A 20,334-nucleotide genomic window follows, 5' to 3' on the forward strand; every position below is an offset into this window, starting at 1 on the left:
CATAATCATATTGACGGTAATTGACTACAATAGCAAAATTAGTACGATCCAGAGTTTTGTTGACGTATTCTTCTGGATATGGCCCTTTGCGAGTTGCGACGGCCCACCCATGTAAGACGAGGTCACAGGCGCTCGTTTTAACTCTTTCTCTTAACCAATGTTTAGAACTGGATTAAATGCATAATTGCAGTTTCAAATGATTTCGCTTCGATCTGGATTAAATTATCATTTATGAATTATTTCGCTTTGATCTGGATTTAGTTACAGTAAATAAATTATTTCCAAATGATCCTAGTTGAATGTTGTTTCAGTTATAAATTATTTCGCTTTAATTAAAATCTTAATTGAATTTACTATTATTTCCTATCGAACTTAGTTAAATGTAGTATCAGTTGTAAATGATTTCGCTTTGATCTGGATCAATGTAATTACAGTTATAAATTAGCTCCATTCAATATAAATTAGATCTAGTTACTGTTATAACTGATTTTGCTTCTATCACCTTTCAGATATGTACAGCTACCAGATTCTGGAATAGATATGAAGGATTCTTTTGTACAGTATAAAACGAAACCACAACAAAATATGAGAGATGTGACATTTAGAGACGAACATTTTCTTGGCGTAGATAGAAGTGAGACGGGACATTCTTACGATGCCGATGATGATAGTCCAGAGAAAGAATTAACTCCTCCTATACCACCACGACCTAGTTATCCAGCAAAACAATACTTCATATGATTATTGTTGTCACATTCTGAATGAATATTCTATTGTCGTGAGAATATCTCGTTGTGTTGTATCGATAAATCGAGGGAGCTGTGTCTTGAATTAGATATAAGCTTTGTACAGTGTTCTTTTACTGCGTATTTTCATTGATGGTGTACGGAGGTAATAACTGTCATGCTTGATTAAAGTACACGAAAAACATGTCTGTTATGTATATTTAAAATATTGTGGAAAACATTTTTTTAACTTAAAGCACTTTATTTTAAATATAACGGGGGCAATCTGATGGAGTTCATTCCAAGAAAATTTTTTAATTAACTTGTTAAACTGTATGATACACTGCATTTTTTTATTAATGAACTGTGTTATCAGCATTTGAATACGTGACTTCTTATGATTTTCTGACTGCTGCTGATAACTAATCTGGAACTAATTCAAGGGAAACAACTAGATCACACAGCTTTTCACAATTATCCTAATGGATACAAATTGTGCAACTTCCCACGATATCCAAATAAGTTATAATTTCGACAATAGCTCATTGTCAAATAATGTTCCGCCTATCACAATATACGTAACGTATTAATGTGACAGTATTAGTGCTGTTATTTTAATCGATATATTTGGATTCTGAGATTAAATAACACATATTGACTGTATATAAATTACATGTATATGTTCCCGATCAATTCGAACTGCTGCATAGCGGCTTTATTCAAGTGAGCTCGATCTGCCTGGGATTAATTTTTCATAGACCGAACAAAAATCTGATATTTCCACAAAAAAATGACAAAATATCAATTCAGAAAAACTCCTTGAACCCCACCGCCTCAACTTCTTAGTTTTTTGCGTGCTTTCGTATCTATATCATTAGAATGTCTAGGTTTGCTCATGTCTGCGTCCAAGGTAGCTGCTTTTAGTCAATAACTATTTAAAGATGTTCTTTGTACTACTTTAGTTATTTCCTTAAGTTTCGTTGTTAGATTATTTCTTTGTCAAGAACGCAGGTAACACAAAAATAACTATTTAGTAGTGCTTATATATCCCTGTTTCAATTCAAGTAATTATGTTGCGCAGAAAAATATAAAGTACACAAGATATCTGATTGCAGTGTCTGTTGTTGGGAATCTGATAAAATTAATACATCTAAAAACATAAGGTTATTTTTCCGATCACATAATTTAGTATGTCATATCACTAAATTGAATTCTGTTAATATATGTTTTCATTAGCTAGTCGTTTGTTAATTATGTCATATATTTTAGTGTACTTTACTACTGCCTTAATGTAACTTCTTTGGAGGGACTAAATTATAGTTCAATTGGATAATCTCGTTCAAATTCGAGATTATAGTGGGATCAAATAGTATATCTATTGTTAGTGTACTGTGTTTATTTTACGTGACAATAGTAATGTTGTTTTCGTACTGTAAATCATGTATTTTGTTTCGTATTTTTTTTTTTATAAATGAGTTCATATTGGATTCATCCAAATGTTATTTATTTTGATAGATATTGATTAAATAAAAAAAACTCTCATCTGACGCAATTATTTATTTTCATGAAATATGCATGCATTAGCCATATCTCAATATATTTGCGTTTTAGCATGTAAAAGTTGGTTGGTTGTAGACAGAACTTAGTGTTACGAAGAACAAAATAAAAACAAGCAGAACAAACATCCAAATATTCAACTCTGACCTTTTTGAACTGATTTGAGGTATGTTTAATTGTGTAGTATTTTTTTCAGTGGCCAGATATAAAAAACGGAATTAAAGCGTTGTAATCATCCTCTATACTTTAACCTTATATGTCTTGTTCCGTTCTCAATTTCAGTTTTAAAAGGTGGAGGTTTGAGATCACGCCGAATACTTTAACCCTTGTATCTCTTGTTTCGTTTTCACTTTCAGTTTTCTTTTATGATGCTGGAGTCTATAAGGGCAACTATTTCGCTGTTCCTGTGTATAATGTTTTTTTAGGCCAGCTGTAGCCTATCGTGTATTGTGAGGTGGCATTAAGCTGACATCTTTCATCCCGGTGGGATTGTTGTCGCTTTAACATAATTATACTCATCATATCCATCCTCGTTATAAACATACAAACATACAAAAAAACTTATGTAACAATTATATACCTAGTTTATGGACAATAAACCATATACTCTCCAATTGTTTGGTTTTTTTTTTAATCGAGTTGAGTCGATAGATAACAATGGCGATAGGCAAAATACGTCCATGCAGAAACTTTGGAAAACACAGAAAGTAAAAATAATAAATCAAGGGTCTTTCTATAACTCGAGGTTCTTCTAAATCCTGACTTACACAAATTAGTAGAGTACATTGAAAAGACTTTTTTCGCGGATACTGGATGAGTTGTGATCATTTTTCACATCCTGTCTCCGACACAGAAGGTATGTTAGCTATTTCAGAGGTTTAAAGCTCTGTCACACTCGCCTTTTTATGCACACTAGTTCAGTACATCTTCACGAGTTTATATTGAGAAGTGCTGATGCCTTGTTTTTCACATCCTGAAAAGTTATCGGAGTGATACCTATTAATTAATGGTGTGGTAATAGGTCCACGGGGGAGATTTTAGCAGGTCCTATTAAATTAGTGGTAATCAGGAAGTTATCATTTAGCTCTGATGAGGAGGTTGGGACCGGTGCTTCAGGTCAATCTCCTTTAGTTTTCGGTTGTTCATTGTTATCAGTTAAAATTTGTTGTACGGTAAAATGGACTAACGTATGTATAATACACAAAAAAATATTTTGTGCATTGAGAGACATTGATCTTATCTAATTTTACTTTTTTTACTTTATGAATTATGCTCTAAATAGAAAGGTCTTCTGTACTTTTGATAGATAGCTGCTATAAAGTCCTTTTATTGTGGTTTAACGTCCTAAGCTAGATGTTGTATGCACATCAGAACGACAACGTAGACGTCATGGAAAGGTACTGTTTTTTACTAATCCCACTCACTGAGTCAGATTTTTATTTTACCATTCACCGTCGGAAGTTATTTCATGATTTGGTAGGCGAGTACGAAAATAGCTTCAGACACAGAATCAAAAGGGAAGTGGTTAATTATTGTGCTAGCTCACAGAAGCAATAGCCCATAGATAGGCATTCCAACCCACTCGGGCACATCATTATGATTCCGAGCAAACCAGACTGGGTCGTCCCACTATCTCCTATTAAGATGTGGCATGCATGTCGAAGAAGTGGTTACTGTCTACAAAGTACGAATGTACACTGACGGGTATCGAACCCAAGACCTACTGCAATCGGGTACCACGGAACTACCGATGCGGTTACGTACTTCTTTTTTTACGTTTCAAGTCCCCAAGGATATCGCTTAATTTTATATGACAATGATGTTCAGTGTCCTGAACTAATTTGATTGGGAGGAATTGTATCGACAAAACATTAATAAAGATCAAAAGTAGATTATTTTTTAATGTATTTCATTTATCAATATATTTTATCATTGTCAGCTTAGATAAGTACATAAATAAAAACTGAGTCTTTTAAATCAAATTAGCACAAATTATGTACATTCCTCTATGTACATTCCTATATGTGTAGGGTCGAAGCAGATGTATTTTTGTATTGGTTCCTCTTTAGTTTATCCTAATGATGGAATCGTTTAATTTAATCATAATTAATAATTTAAATGAAAAAGGGTGTTACTTATTTGGATGAGATGATCAGACGCTTACATACTTAATATAAAAACAGATCTCTCATGGCATTTTTTTCTCTTTTCTATTTATTTTATTTTATTTCATTCTTATTTTTATTTTATTGTATGTCACTTTATTTTTATTTTGTTACATTATATTTTATTTTATTTTTGATTTTTTAACCTAGAAATTATTTTTCATTTAGACTCTGGAGACCCCATTTGAAATAAGCCTTTGGGCTTCCATGTGATATCATCGGTTAAATATAAACTTTGGGTCAGAACTAATTTCAGCACAACCTGTTTTCAGGTCCATTTTACTTATCCTGTGAATTTGCTTCTTCGATTTATGATATATGGCCTGCATGCTTATATATAAGTTATGTGAATTTGAGAATTATTTAATTCTTGCTGTGGGTATATATAATGGCACAATTCGTGTACATGTATACTGTTTTATGTGTTTGTAAATTTATAATGTTGATATGATATTTAACCGAGACAGAGACCTAGAATTAAACTACAGGTTTCTATTCAACCTAGTATACCCAGTGTTAATATAGTAAACAAAGCCCCTGTTACATCGTACAATAACGCTGAAATACTAAGCGCCCATTTTAGAACAACCATTACATGAATATATATAATAACTGTACAAAAGGCATGTTTGAAAGGTAAATTCAACTGAGACTTAGAGTACATTGACTAATTTGCCTGACGTAGTGGTCCTCCTCAAAATAGCTTGGTGGAATACATTTGTATCACTACTATGGATTTGAAATAGAATAACTCCAGTGAACAGTACAGTAACTTGTTATACAAGATGTGGATTTACATGCATGCTAGCATGGACCTAAATATGATGTGTATTACATGTATATGTCTCTGGCACTAGTTTTAGATTGTTTAACATTTTTCACAATTTGAATCTAAGTCCTAAGATTATATAAGAAAACAAAACATCTGATGAGCATTTTCAAGATTATCATTGTGTTTCTATGAAATATTAATATAATGCTAATATAAAAGTCAAGAACAATATAACTTTTTGTCGATAAGTGAAACTAGTCTGAGAACTTCTTCTGAAGATGTTCAATAAAAACATCAGTGAACTGTGATACCGGTATGCGAAATTTAAATGAAATTGATTTCTATCAGAGACATTAAACAAACTAAACTACTTCTGTTTTTCATATATATACTTCGAAGATTTTGGTTGGTTATGATTTTTTTCCATTTCAGATTCTTGCGTTGGTATTCGGATAAACCTCCTTTTGAATTACCTCCCTTCAGAAATTAGTCATACATCCGGTTTGAATTTCGACATGTCAACAAAGTAGACTTCAATCAAATGGCGTTTTACCCATCATCTGCTGATACTGACGACGCTTTTGACTATCTCTTTAAAATTGTTTTGATTGGAGATGCAGGCGTTGGTAAAACATGTATTGTACAGAGGTTTAAATCTGGGACATATGTGGAAAAACACGGTAGCACAATTGGTGTTGATTTTACAATGAAAACATTAAAAATTGATGGAAAATTAGTAAAGGTAATTGTTTTCAATCTCCATTTGGTTGTATTAAAGATATTGTTTAAGCTGTAGTATGGGGAAGGTATTTGTTGCTAGTGAGGGTGTAGCATTTTGTACGTTCCCTTCTAAACATAATGGATTAAAAAGATGTACATGTATTCCAAAGGTTTGTTTTTTTTTACTGGTAAAACTGTTTCTGGATCAATGAAGATTGCCTTGTTTTACCATAACCTAATTTAAGTATTTTGATAATGTCCAAGAGTACTGATCAAATAACATGTGGGTCTTTGAAACGTTTTGTTTATCAGGTGTTTTGACTTCATTTCAATGCTTCAATATAAAGCGGTTGTCGTTTTCAAGTGGTTAATATGAAAAAAAATATATACAAATTTCTTTACATTTAATAGTGAGCTAAAAGGTTGATATAGCTGTTCTTTGATTAAAAATGTTGTCAATAATATGAGACAGGACAAACTAAGGAGGAAAATTTTATGTCCCAATTTTCGCTGACACGGAAGCATTCAAAAATCAAGATATAGCAAAAGTTAGGGCAAAATGCACTAAATGAAATAAATATCATATTCTAACCAAACCCATTTTTTAGAGTATGATATTTATTTCATTGATTTCATTCTTCCTTAGTTTTTTTCTGTTCATTGTACATTGTAACTAATAGTAATATCATATATATGCATTACTCTGGCCTTGAAAATTTGTATCCAGAGCCAATTATAATTAAACCAGCATACATGTATAAAAGTAGATGTAAAAATCATATGCTGAATCAAATAAAAGAAGTTGACATACAGGAGGAATCAGGACTATACATGTAAATAGAAAGACAGAAACCTGATCTACATTCATAAAATCAGGTCTTATATTGTCCCAAAGCATGAGCATATTAATTTCTTAATCCTGCTATTGGTACTTTATTTAGATTTGGGCAATTTTACTTTCTATTTTTTCTGTTTTCCTCACCAAACATACATGTGCTCCAGACACTGGTGGAAGATACAGAAGAAATGTGTGAACAAGTCAGCCATTTTTAAAATTTGATTTTTATTTCTATTGAAAGTGTTTTAGTGAATACTTCCTTTAAAATTAATTTGTGGGGTAATTGGTTATTGATAAATACACAATTATCTTCAGATTGGATATTGAATATTCCCTGTAATTACTTTAAGTACATCATTGTAGCATGTATTTATAATATACTAGTTTGCATACCCAATTCTAAATAGTTATGTTTCTATATAATTACATGGTAGCTTCAGATCTGGGACACTGCTGGACAGGAGAGATTTAGAACAATTACACAAAGCTATTACAGAAGTGCTAATGGTGTAATCATGGCTTATGACATTACAAGAAGAGACTCTTATGAAAGTTTACCTCGATGGTTAGAAGATGTAAAAAGATACGCTGGAAGCCATATAGTACAGTGTCTAATAGGTATTGTGTATGTTTCTGAATATCATCTTTGTATTGAATACAAAATTACAATGTACATGTACAATGTACCAGTTAACCCTCTGAAATTAGGGGGTAGACTCCCACAAAATTTATGAAAAAATTAGAACCTCCCACATCGAAAGTTTAGATTTGTCATAGATTTTTGTTTAATATTACAGCCATTAATTTTTTGTGAACAAAATTGTTAAAAAAATTAAATTTTGACATCATAAGTTTGTTTTTACATTAAAATCTTCAACATGAACCTGTGTCATTGGGGGAGAATCTCTGGACTTCCATATGAACTGTTCCAAAGGTTAATACACATGTAGGTATGTATTTACAAACATTCATGTTATTGTCATATTATTACAGAAATTATTAATTATTTCTTATTCAAATAACTTGTATGTACTGGTAATTTATATGTGTAAAAAAAAACAAGATGATGAATGTCAATAGTACAACTATGACAAAACTTAGGTTGATCACTTCCTGTCTGAAAGACAACAATATCAGTTATGCACCAAGAATGCTGATTATTGCAGATTGATCGGCCAACTTTTTCGTCCACACATGTCATTACTGAATTGATAATTGTTAATATGTTTTCAGGTAATAAAAGAGATCTAGAAAATCTCAGAGAGGTCAATATTTCGGAAGCCAAACATTTTGCTCAACAAAATGGAATGATAGATGTGATAGAAACCAGTGCAAAGGAGAATACAAATGTAGAGAAAGTTTTTGTTGAAATGGCCACAGTATGTATCTATTGTAGCATTTTCATTCATTGCATATATTGTTGACAAATAATATCCTATATTGTGACAAGTATTAGTAAAGTAATAATGCTTTTAATAGCTCATATGACTTTTTTGGTCAAGTTTTAAATTGTGTCATCAAAAATCAAGAAATATTTTGTTTGTTTTCCAAATCAATTGTAAAAATGTATGGATCTCTGTCAAATTATTCATGTACCACAAGTTTCAATTCTTAAAGAATCGGGCGGGGATTGAGTGGTTATGATCAAATTTTCTGAGAGTAAAAAAAAAACTAAGTACAAACATCTTTTCTGTATACCACAGAATAATTTAAGTAAAAGTGTGAAATTGTACTACAAAGTTACATATCACAAAAAGAAGGTTTGATTTGATACTCATAGAAAAGGAGAAATTTAAACTCTCTAGACAAATTAAACGAAAAGGAATCAAAAATAGTGTTTACATAGGGTACATGTTGGGATGAATCAGGTCTCATTAAGTACATGTAAATGTCTAATTGCAAATTTTTAAGTTGGCTACTTTCATTCTAGTCAAAATTCTATGTTATGTCAATCATTTATTCACGATTCAAGTTCTGTACTGTAGCAAGATTGAGCTCTGTCCATACTTAACCCAACTGTACAAGCTTAGACCTCTATGGTTGTATCAAGCTGCATTCTGCGAGGCATTCTATTAGAATTATAATAGTCACAAACTCACAGTCAGACAATTGAAGTTATAATTTTTTGTATCCTATAGATATGCATTCATGTTGTATGGAGTTTTTTTCTCTCTCAAAAAGGAACTAAAGAGAAGGATAGCTGGTGAATCAGGATTAGACAATGCCAAAACTGGAGGAATTAGTCTGAACACAAAAACTGTTAGTGGAGGTGGTTCAATGTGTTGTTGAAAAATGTTAACATTTACTTTAATTCTGTTTTCATTGTCATAACATGTGAAGTTGACATTGCATTTTTGATTTCATTGTCATGTGATGTCTTTATGACATTGTATTTAACATTAATATATTTATATGTTGATTGACATGTTTTAATTCAATATTTTAAATGAGTTAAACTCATTGTATAATTGAACATAATGTATAAGTTTTTCGTGGTTCCACATAAAAATGTAGAAATAAGAAGTAAATTAACTTAGTTTTCTCCTTTAATGTCCTATGCCTACCTTTGTAATGTATGGAATGAAAACGAAGCTGTTAGTTTTGATAAATGTAGAAATTGTTCCACTAAGGATACATGATGATGAATGTCCAGTTTTGAGATGTGGAGACATACATGTATTGATTTTAAGTTATGTGACCTAAGAATGTACGCAGTAATCACAGTTAAGTGTTTAAGAATGTTCACAGTGTATTAGTATAACTGTTCAAATGTTGTAATTGTTTTCATTTTAACTCCTGTAATGCAACAGTGAACTGTGTTGAGGACAAGAAAACCAATCTCTATTTCTGTTAGTAAATAGGCAAACAAGCCCCTTGGAGAATATTGTAGATTACTGCTGATTGATAAAGATCAAGGTAGACACCCGAAAATGTTTTTAAAGAGCAGACAAAGCAAGGTTAACAGAAATACATGACACCTAAGTCTTTTTCTTAGTCAGTTGATATGTACAATTATATTATTGGTCATTTTTAAGGGACCAATTTTTTTTAAAACTTTCCAAGTGTATGTATGATATGACAAACTTAGTATGTTGTGATCTTTGTAATTTTCAGGTAAATTTCTAATTCAACAGATGTAAATAGCTGTAATATTTTACAGAACATTTTGTTGTTGACATATTGCAAAATGGTACATTCTTTAACTGAACTCAGCATGCTTATTCATGTACTGCAGTATATTTTTAATGTGCAATAAAAATCATGTACATACAATTTTACAGGTCAAGATGCTTATGCACATACGTAAACAATATTCTATATTTATTTTAATCTTTTAATTTCTTGTCTTCCATTAGGTCTGTCTTCTGGAACCGAACTGACCTTGTCAAACTGACCTTGTCAAACTGACCTTGTCAAACTGACCTTGTCAAAATGCATCAAATTTGTAGATTCATCATAAATATTGTATTAGTCTGAGTATGTCAAGTAATTTGTACCCTTAAACCCCTCTGTACCCCAAAATTCAAAGGTCAGGGGTGGACAGACCCTTAGATGCAAAAAATAGTGGGCATGCTATAACTTATTCGTCTATTTAAATTAATTGTAGAGCTATTCAGTGCTGGATATTTTATGTACAACTTTTTATTTCAAAATGTTACAACTTGTAGCAGTAACATGTATGAAACGATCTCAGTCAGCATGAATTTATTTATAGGCATAATCAAGTGTTTATTGCACAGGGGCTTGGAGTCATTAGTTATTTTTTTTGCGATTTTATTTACCAAGTTCATGAACACAAGCCCTGTGGTTTACTACCAGTAAGCAAGAAAAAAACCTCATTATTTTTTTTTTAGTTGTGAAATTGGTCTTATACCATTAATATTTTTAATTTACTTGTTAAAAGCAGTTAGGGTTGTATATTACAGATGATATTATTCCAACGTTGTGCCAGAGATTAGAATCACTATATGAGTGTGTTCTTGTGCTACTAGTTGTGATAAGAATTATTACCTGAAAAAAGTATGTAGTTTGTGAATTAATGTTGATTATGGTATAAGTTATATCTTCATTCTTCATAGCTTTTATAAGTGCAATATAAAATAAATTATTGATTCAACTATTACATCCTCTTGATGAGTAATACTGTGGAACCTGTCTGAATGGTAATGCATTTGGCTCTGACAACTAACCTATGCCGGACAAGACAAAAATGTTTTTAAAAAATGAATTATTGTGAGGGAACAGATAGAAAAGAGTTGTACTACATGGAATTGTGGTTGATACAAGTGTAAAATAAGGCAGGTTTAACTGTAGGAATTGATTTTTCTATTCATAATCTATAAAACTTAATTTCATATATCATATGTGACAAAAAAGTGTTATTCAAAATGATAAGTGGATAAGATATATATTTATGCATGCAAAACAATAGGTGGAAAAAAATGTATAAAACATCATAAAAAAATGAAATACTTTAATGTCAGAAATTATAATTTTGGTTTATGCATTGTAATTGCAATTTTTTTTATACAAAACAAAAAGCAGTGCTTGGTTTTAGATTATTCAGAAAAAAAGTATATTTTGAAATAAAAGTTTAAAATATGAATTAGATTTACTGCAAAGACTAAAAAAAAAAGATAATGAAATATTGGAATGAAATGGTTTTTTTTCACAGTGTATGACTTTGGTATCAAATTTCCATGCAAGAAAATAAATTTCCTTTGTATTATCATGCTTTTATACCTGTATTTGCTCTTTTTGCAATGAAACATTGGAATATTCTGTTTGTAATTACCTCACAGGCAAAATATAATTATTGCTTTACTCCAGTTCAGTGTGTAAAAATTATTATGAACTTTTCTATTGCTTACTTGAATTTTGAATCTGGACGTTTGAAATGGTATGTGTGCATCAATTTAAAAATTATGTGAGTAGCGTAATTTTACATGACTGCAATTTAAACTGAAACTTTCTTAAACCAGTAAGTTATTTTCAATTATGCTTTTTTTTTGGATCCATAGTTTTTTTTTAAAAGTGCATTTCTGCATTATGAAATTTACTTAAATTTCAGTACAATGAGTTAGAGACAAAAAATACCAATGATATATACTGATGTTTTCTATCAAACTTATTAAATAGCACTGTTTAAGTAAGCTTGAATTATGGGGTTTCGTTTTCTGTTTAAATACTTATTTGAAGAATGAGTAGTTTAGATTAGAATGTTTAAAAATCTTTAAGGACATTTGTGCAATATTTGCTTTTTATTGAAACTGCTACTTTCTTTGTATGCTATTATTTTAAACATTGTTTGTATTAGTTTACTTACTCCTGATTCAATTAAAATTTATATGACAATTCTGTAATTACAGTATGACATTTAGATGAAGAAAGCTTTTTGTATGCTGTTTGAACATATATATATATATTGACTTAAGTCTGCGAATTGTGAAGCAGGCAGTAAAAAAGTTATTTTGCACAATAATGGGATTGAAAAATGATATTCTTAACCAAATAAAACATCATTTATGAAAAAAAAGTAATTACAAAAAAGTAGTAACTTTACATTTCAGCAGTGTCTTAGCATTTGTTAAATAGTTGGAAAAGTTAAGTACCTTTACAAACGAAATGGTTATATTTTGTTCCTGTTTATGGGTGTCTTTGGCTAATACAATACACCCTTGATAACTAATAGACAAAGATGTTTCTGAAGAATTTATAGTTCTTTCCACGAAATTAATGCATTTGGTTGAACAAGAATATTCTGTCCGATCCATGTTATTATAAATTATTAATATGTGCACAAGATAGCATAAACATCTGATAAAGTTTTTTTTCGAATTGCTGCCTTCCACACTAGTGGTAGTTTTCAGATTTTTAATTTTTCTGGTAGAGTATACAGGAATGGAAAAGAAAGTACATACAACATTTTTGTCAATGATAGAATCACGGTGGTTATTCACCAGTTATATGTGGGTGAAATATGCCTGTCATGTATAAACATTTTTTAGTTAACAAATGTGCTGAAATTCATTATTTATAGAGCATTCAGACAGCTATGGGAAGAATGTTCTTCGTTTAGCAAGCTTTAATGAAGAATTACACATGGATTCGTGTATATGTGATGAATGATTGTTAAATTATTTTACTCGTCATGTTTTGCTCATAATAATTTTCTTTTTGTTGTTGTTTTAAATGTAAATTTTAAATACAGTCATTGAATTAAAATTTATGAAGCAAATGAAATGTCTTTTAGTATCTCATGAATTAACCCTTTCCGATATGTTTGAATATGTGATTGACAGCTATAGTAAGGGAAAACTCCTATAAAAGAGTTAAGAGAAAAACGTAACTTTCACAGATCTTAACAGATAATCATGTACAGTCACTTGTAATTTCCCCTTTATGGGATTCATATACTTGTTAAAACGTAAATGCTTATTGGTAATTCTGTTAATCTAACAAAATGCACCTCAGAAGCATGTCAAAAGGTGAATTCATGTAAACACATACATGTAATTTAATCAAATTGATATTTTGCTATTAGATAGAAAGATGACGTAAATATTGAATATGTTGCCCAATAAGGAGGTTTTGCTTGACAGAATATGCAGATTTTTTTGCTGAGGAACGCAATTTCTCCTTTGACGTTGATGAGAAATGCAAATGAAATGTCGTTGACGTTAATAAGAAATGCAAATGAAATGTACGTTTCAAAAAAGTTGAATTATATCTTTTTAAAGCCACAGAAAAATTAATAATTGTGCATTAAATAGAATTTTAATACTAAAATTTCTAAGGATATGAAACGAGTTGGCTATCATAAGCACGCCATGGCATGCATTCGAATTGTCGTTTGATTCATGGGGAGTAACTTAAGTTCAATAGGTAGGTACGTTTGTGCGGCCCATATCGGTGCACTGTTTATGATCAGTGATATATGAAAAGGGTTGGCACTTCAGTTGCAGTATATGTGCTAGGGGTTAATATTTACAAATAGCCTATATATTTACACATGGTTATTGATTTGACATCAATCAGATCATCCTTAAAATTATTAAAGTAAAAAAAGATTAACTCTACAACAGATTCATGGAAGGAATGGAAGTAACTCCGACATGATAATGATGGCGTATGATCTGTCGAGCATCCAGCTGTGATATGTAGATAGATAAAGCCATGCATATATATGAATGGTATCATGAATGGTAACAGTTTTTCCAGTTATTGTCAGAATATATGAATGGGACGGGTAAACAAATTTGTGACCGCACGCCCGTACTCTTTTACCAGTTATGCAAAATAGTACCAATCCAGTTACAAGAACATTCTTCGTCATATTAAGTCAAGCTAAAAAATAAAATATATACAGTCCAATATTATCATTGCCGAAGTGGCCATGCATTCATTGAAAAATTGACCATAGTTGAAGCAAAATTTCAAAATTCTTTTATCTTCATAACTGGTTATACCTAGTATGATATTTGATTTCAAAACAATCTACTTTGTCATAAACATGAAAAAGTTTCCTAAATTGAGTTTGCTATTTATACTTTAATTCACAAATATATGTAAATTTTATAAACATATGCAATCCTTTGAGATACTCCTCATGAAATTAATCACTCAGTTGGGCTTTTCAACCCTTTTACGATGTCCTAAAGTTTTTCGTTGAACGTGCAAACTGCAGTTATGTCAAGTTAAGTTGTTAAGGTATCTCATAGGTTTTATTACACTTAGCATATTTTTTTCCCTACCTTTGACAATGGTTAGTTAACAATGATTTTTCCATACCTTTCTAGAAAAGCAGAGGACGCTTACCCTACCGGTGCACCTGGTCCATGCTCCCAGTTTTTAGTGGAGTCCGAGTGGCTCATTTACGTTTGTTACTTTGTATGTATGATTTTAGTTACTTTATGTTCTTTTTTGTGTGTGTCTGTTTTTCATGTCTGGTCTTTGTCCCTGGATTACATTCTTTTGATTACCGCTATAACCTTGGTTCCCTTGATTACTCTTTGACAAAGGTAGCTTTACAATACCGATATACCTTACATCATGTCCTGTCAATGTTAATAAAATAAGAGAGACTTGATTCGACGTTTAAAAATACTTTGTTTTAAAGGAAAACATTTTGAGCAAGGTATTGTATGACCTTAAGGACATCGACTGACTGACTCATACCACCATTATATTAATTAAACTGAGATGTAAGTCCACATCGGTGCACTTTAAGAAGACAAGATTTGTTAACTTAATTTCGATGAAATTCGAGGGCTTATACAATATGTATTTCATTGGTGTCTATAGTTTGTCTATAAAATTGTTAGTTAATATTTACATTAGAAACTTTCGAATATTGCGTCGTTCGGAGCATGGTTCTTTCTTCCTCAAGAAAAAAAAAGAGACAAATATGAACCACATTTTCTTTTGATGAAAAAATACAATACTAAAAGATGAATTTTCACATGTGTAATAATTTTTCCCAAGTATACAATATTCATTATTTAAACACAGCGCGAAACATGGGAGATAAATCTAATGTTTATACATGTATTAACAGCTGACAACTCAAGCTTCCGGTACGAACTCGTCATGTTTATAAAAGTTACAGTAAATTACAATGGGAGAAAACTATGATTATCTGTTTAAAATAATACTAGTTGGTGATCAAGGTGTTGGAAAAACAAGTCTAGTTCGTCGTTTTACAACTGGCAAGTTTCAAGATGAATACAAATCAACAATCGGAGTTGACTTTACCGTCCAAACTTTAAATATTGATGGTAGGATTGTTAAGGTACATATTAATCTGTTCCTATTATTTACTTTGTTTGAATGAGCTTTTTATACATTTAAAATGATAAACGAGTTTGATGCATTTTTTCGATGACATCTCATACTTACAAAAACGTAAATGATTATATTTTATAAGTTAAATATACAGTGATATAAATAATATTTTGATTAGATATAAATAGCTTATTGATTTTCCTTTAAGGGGTACAATTTTATCAATCGTAAATTCAGGAGTTTCAAGTAAAGAATATGACTATATATTAGATACTTATATCAGTCACTGAAATCACGAAGAATTCGCCTAATAGAATACATATAAACAAATTCAAGTATAAACTAGGCGAAATCCGTAGACAAAACAACACCGAGATTACCAAAAAGATGCAGCTATGTAACAGCGAACTTGTATACTCATCTCGGTTAGGAGAAAAAATTTGCTTGAGAGGAAACGAAGATCCCGTATGTGTCTAAAAAATGCAGAATCAAGACGCCCCTGACAAGTTAACAAGACTGGTTCCACTTTTAAGTTCGATTATAAGTGATTATACACTACGAAATGGTGGTAATTTGTAATTATCAGGGGCGTAGCATCTCTGGTAGCACATAGGCCCGAACCTACACATAATTTTCACTCGCACGAAAAACAGTATATTAAGTTGTCTATACCTAAAAATACAGAACACGAAAAAGAAATCGTACAAGACAAAAAAGTACAATTAAATAGAATTACTAACAGCACACAACTCACAAACAACCGCTAACTTTGTCTCCGAAATTGTCAGCATTTGCCTTTTCTTTCAAGACACCGATCTAGACCCATGAAAGATTATGAACATCTTAAAGGTCTCCGTATCGGTCAGTCAGGTCATGACTGGTGCCAACCGTCCAAATGGTGACTTTAAATTATGGGCAGCACCCTTTTCCAAGGTTTTTTTTGTGTAAGTCGATGAGTTCTGTCCAGAAAATCTATGGTTTGCGCAATTTGTAGAAAGATTGATAAAAAAATCGATCGCTTAGGTATCAGAAACAATACTACGTTGAAAATGATTGGATTTTTCAGTAATAAAACCTATTATTTTCGCAAGCCCTTTTGAAGTTATTGCAAAGCTAACAAATATTCATTATATCTGATATGAGAGAATGTTGGTGAGCATTGTGATGCCTTTATATTCATGCATCTTTTAGCTTCAAATTTGGGACACTACTGGTCAAGAACGTTTTAGAAGTCTAACAACAGGATACTACCGAAACGCACACGCTGCTTTGGTTATGTATGACGTCACTAATACAGAATCGCTACAGAATTGTGTAAGATGGATGAATGATATTAACACGTACAGTGGGAACGATGTGCCTAAAATTTTACTAGGTAAGTGATTTGTTTTACTTATGCCAAAACAAATTTATAATTTAGAGCTTTTTTTAAAAATTTTTTATTCCTTCGCCGTTATTTCAGTATGGATCTTGAATTTTAGGCTAAAAGATTTGGAGCTAGTCTAGATTTCGTTAGAGTATAATTTGGATTTAAATAACATTCAAACTAGTATGTACACACATGAATATGTTATAGTTAAATGAACGTGTATACGTGTACGTTTATATACGTCTCAGATTGTTACGATTCTACTCGCTTTACTGCTCCATCGAATCGTGATTGATACAAGGAAGATAACGTAAGCATGTAAGGGTCCGGAAAGTTCTAAACGATGTAAAAAAATTAAATTTGCAAATTTTTTACCGTTCCCTCCCCGGGACTCAAACTCCTACTGCAGTGATATCCAAAAAGTCCAACGTCCTAGACCACTCGGCCAGCAAGGCTATATAAAATATAGTTTTCGCTAGCCAGGCCACTCCTCCTCGTAGGACGAATTTTGGGTTGTAAAGTAGTACACGATGTATGGTAATTAAGGGCATTTCATTTAAGTGTTATTATGTAGGATAGAGAATTAAATTAACAATACATGACCCAACAAATCAGTATTATACATACGTCTCAGAGTGTGATCACTCTATTCGCTACCTTTCTCTATCGGATCATGATAATAACGTTTTAAATACTTCTTTTACTGTGATGTTGTATGTCATTTGCTTTACATTAAGATATCAAATATTCATAAGAAATAATGTTGATAATTTTAGTTAAAATTAACATACATGTTACTACATCATATATAAAAGTGATTTCTTTGTATGACTATTTAATATTGAGTATGCCAATAATGCTAAACATATTCCTGTGATTAATAAACTACTTTTGTAAACAAAGGTATGCTTGCTTTTTATGATATCAATTAAAATTCATTGCACCTTTATTTTCGCGGCGTACACCCTGTCCAACATCTGATCCATAATAAAAGGATTTATTCGCGGCGATCCTTTTTTGCTAATGAAATTCGCGAAGATAAGTTTGTATACAGTATTTCTTATTCAGTCAGTACAAATTAACTTAATTCGTATTGAGAATAAAACTTATTTTCTCAAGTAAATCAAATGTTTTTTTAAACATATATATATATATCCTTTCATTCATTCTGTAGGAAATAAATCTGATATCGTTGGTGGACGAACTGTCAGTTCATCGGATGGCCACTCATTTGCAAAACAGCATAATATGATGACATTTTTTGAAACTAGTGCTAAAGATGGGAGAAATGTAGACGAAGCGTTTTATAGACTAACCCAGGTTATTTCCTATATTTATCTCATTACAGATATTTTTTTAAGCCGTGGTTATATTATCCTAAAAGTAAAGCCAAAACCTGAACCATCCTGTGAATCATGAACTTGTCGACCTTTACAGATTAAGATGTTAATTTTGATATCATTATGAAATTGTCATTCTTCTTAATATGCAGACAACTACAAATGCATGACCAGCCTCTTGACAATGAAAAAAATAACAACAGTAGTGAAGCCAATGTCGATAATGTAATTTTTTTCACTTAAATGTGAGAAGACCATCGTATATTTTTGTTGTTGTTTTATCTGATTGTGTAACACATGAAACGAATACTGACATTTTTATTTCAGGAGCTTTCAAGGGATCTCTTTTCCAGTATGGATTATCGTACAGACTCTATAAGACTTGATTCAATACCTGATAGCTCATCTTCATGGTGGTCTTGTTGTGGCTATTAGTTTTCAGTTTTTCTTAATAAATGAATCGAGAACATAACTATAGAAAGAAAAAAAAACGAACAAAAACTGCATTTATTTGCATTTAAGCAAATAGGTTATCATCGACGACAGTACTTTTCGTTTTTCCACAAGTTTTTAAAATATGTGTATCATTTTGAAATTCATATTATTTAACAATTATTGTTCATTATTGTAAACACTGATGTATGGGATATCCCGATATTATGTTTATATTTTAGATTGTGCATTTGTGTTATATTGATGCTCATTTATCCATATCTGCACACTTCGTTTCATATAATTGACATGATCAAAATCCATGTATCTTAGAATGAAATAAGCAACAAAAACGATATACCTATGACAAGGATGACGAGACCATAATATTTCCTCAAGACTTGTCAAATGATCATTCCTTGTATTGAATATACTTTAATGGTGCATTAACGAAACTAATTTAGTAATTTGTTACATTATGATAATATTATGTTCAGTTTTTTTAGATTACGTTTGAATTCAAAAGATACGTGTAATTATAAGTATGATTTTTTAATTAAAGATCTATATTTATGTATATATTTAATGTTTATTGTATTTTGTATGAAGCTCAATGATTTTGTCTGTATTCAATGGCTTTTAAGAGTAATCAAGGGAACCATGAGATTGAAGGATCTAGCCAAACGATATTCTTTCTTTCTGATCAGATCAGTTATAAAGTCAACCTCATAAGAGTGAAGGAATAGGTCAGCAAGTGTTCCCATTGGAATGCCGACCGTTTGTTGAAAAACACGTCCACCACACTGGACAAATATGTTGTCGATTGAAAATTCCAGCATTTTGTAAACATCTTCCTCTGTATATTTGGAAGATGATTTGGAATTATTTCTTACCAATTATGAGGAATTTCTACCAAGAACTATATATTTGTATCTAGGTGTACCATCTTTTTTGGAAAAACAACGATGTATAATGTTTTTAAGTCGGGATTTGAACTGAGTATGGGGAATAGAAGTATACAGTGTTGAAACATCATAGGTTTTAATGCTATTATATTTAGATAATAGTCTTGAACTAATTGTTTCGGAAAGGTCTTTCGAATTTTTCAGGATCCACATTGAATTAATACCACTACTGGAATAACAAGTGTTGTGGTAGGACTGCAGGCCCTTTTTGACAGTTGTGAGTATAGAAGTTATAAGTTTTGAAAGAGGTTTGGTGGTACATTTTGCAGATCCAGCTATGAAACGTTGTTTGTATGGATTCTTGTGGAGTTTAGGAATCCAGCACATAGATGGTAAATCACAATCATCATCCTTGGTAGAGAGACCAAAAGAGGATAGCACAGATTTATGGTTTTCCACAATCTCTTCTTTGGAGAGTGGTAGCAGTATAGGTCTTATCACTACTATTATTTTCTACGTCTACCTCTGATAATAAACATTGGATGTAAAACGTTTTGTAGACAAAAACAATGTTGTTTTGGGCTTTGTCTGCTGGTACGACAACATACTTGTCATGTATAGTAGACAATGTTTTAGCTACATCGGGGTCTTTAAAAACTGATGTAGCCTTGGCACTCATTGACCTACTTAAAACTTTCATTCGTTTCAAAATTAAAGACCTCACGGC

The 20,334-nt window shown here is 31.3% G+C and overlaps 3 protein-coding genes across 5 annotated transcripts in view; all 3 read left to right on the forward strand.

Annotated features, from left to right (window-relative positions):
- The window catches only part of LOC148627494 (uncharacterized), a 15,161-nt gene extending 12,889 nt beyond the window's left edge, over positions 1 to 2,272 (forward strand). For both annotated transcript variants that reach the window (XM_088573990.1, XM_088573984.1), the window contains one exon: positions 510 to 2,272. In XM_088573990.1, the coding sequence (XP_088430116.1) occupies positions 510 to 741 (232 nt within the window). In that variant the 3' untranslated portion in view covers positions 742 to 2,272. The remainder of the gene's footprint in view (positions 1 to 509) is intronic.
- A 3,424-nt stretch (positions 2,273 to 5,696) lies between these two features.
- LOC148627496 (ras-related protein Rab-43-like) lies at positions 5,697 to 13,015 on the forward strand. 2 transcript variants are annotated; one of them, XM_088574007.1, is made up of 4 exons: positions 5,697 to 5,961; positions 7,212 to 7,395; positions 8,011 to 8,156; positions 8,916 to 13,015. In XM_088574007.1, exons 1-4 carry the CDS (start codon positions 5,761 to 5,763, stop codon positions 8,982 to 8,984), a joined length of 600 nt encoding a protein of 199 aa, XP_088430133.1. In that variant the 5' UTR covers positions 5,697 to 5,760; the 3' UTR covers positions 8,985 to 13,015. The 2 variants fall into 2 exon arrangements, with proteins under 2 accessions (XP_088430133.1, XP_088430129.1); XM_088574003.1 differs by having other exon boundaries at positions 5,698 to 5,961; positions 8,959 to 13,015.
- Positions 13,016 to 15,337: 2,322 nt separating this feature from the next.
- Positions 15,338 to 19,281, forward strand: LOC148627497 (ras-related protein Rab-1B-like). The gene is made up of 4 exons (XM_088574016.1): positions 15,338 to 15,568; positions 16,753 to 16,936; positions 18,105 to 18,250; positions 18,598 to 19,281. The coding sequence occupies exons 1-4, from the start codon at positions 15,395 to 15,397 to the stop codon at positions 18,703 to 18,705; spliced, it is 612 nt and encodes a 203-aa protein (XP_088430142.1). The 5' UTR covers positions 15,338 to 15,394; the 3' UTR covers positions 18,706 to 19,281.
- The last annotated feature ends 1,053 nt before the right edge of the window (positions 19,282 to 20,334 follow it).

This window comes from Perna viridis, chromosome 1 (genome assembly GCF_037379345.1).
Source record: "Perna viridis isolate PV_CMFRI_1.1 ecotype Kerala chromosome 1, ASM3737934v1, whole genome shotgun sequence".
NCBI lineage: Eukaryota > Metazoa > Mollusca > Bivalvia > Mytilida > Mytilidae > Perna > Perna viridis.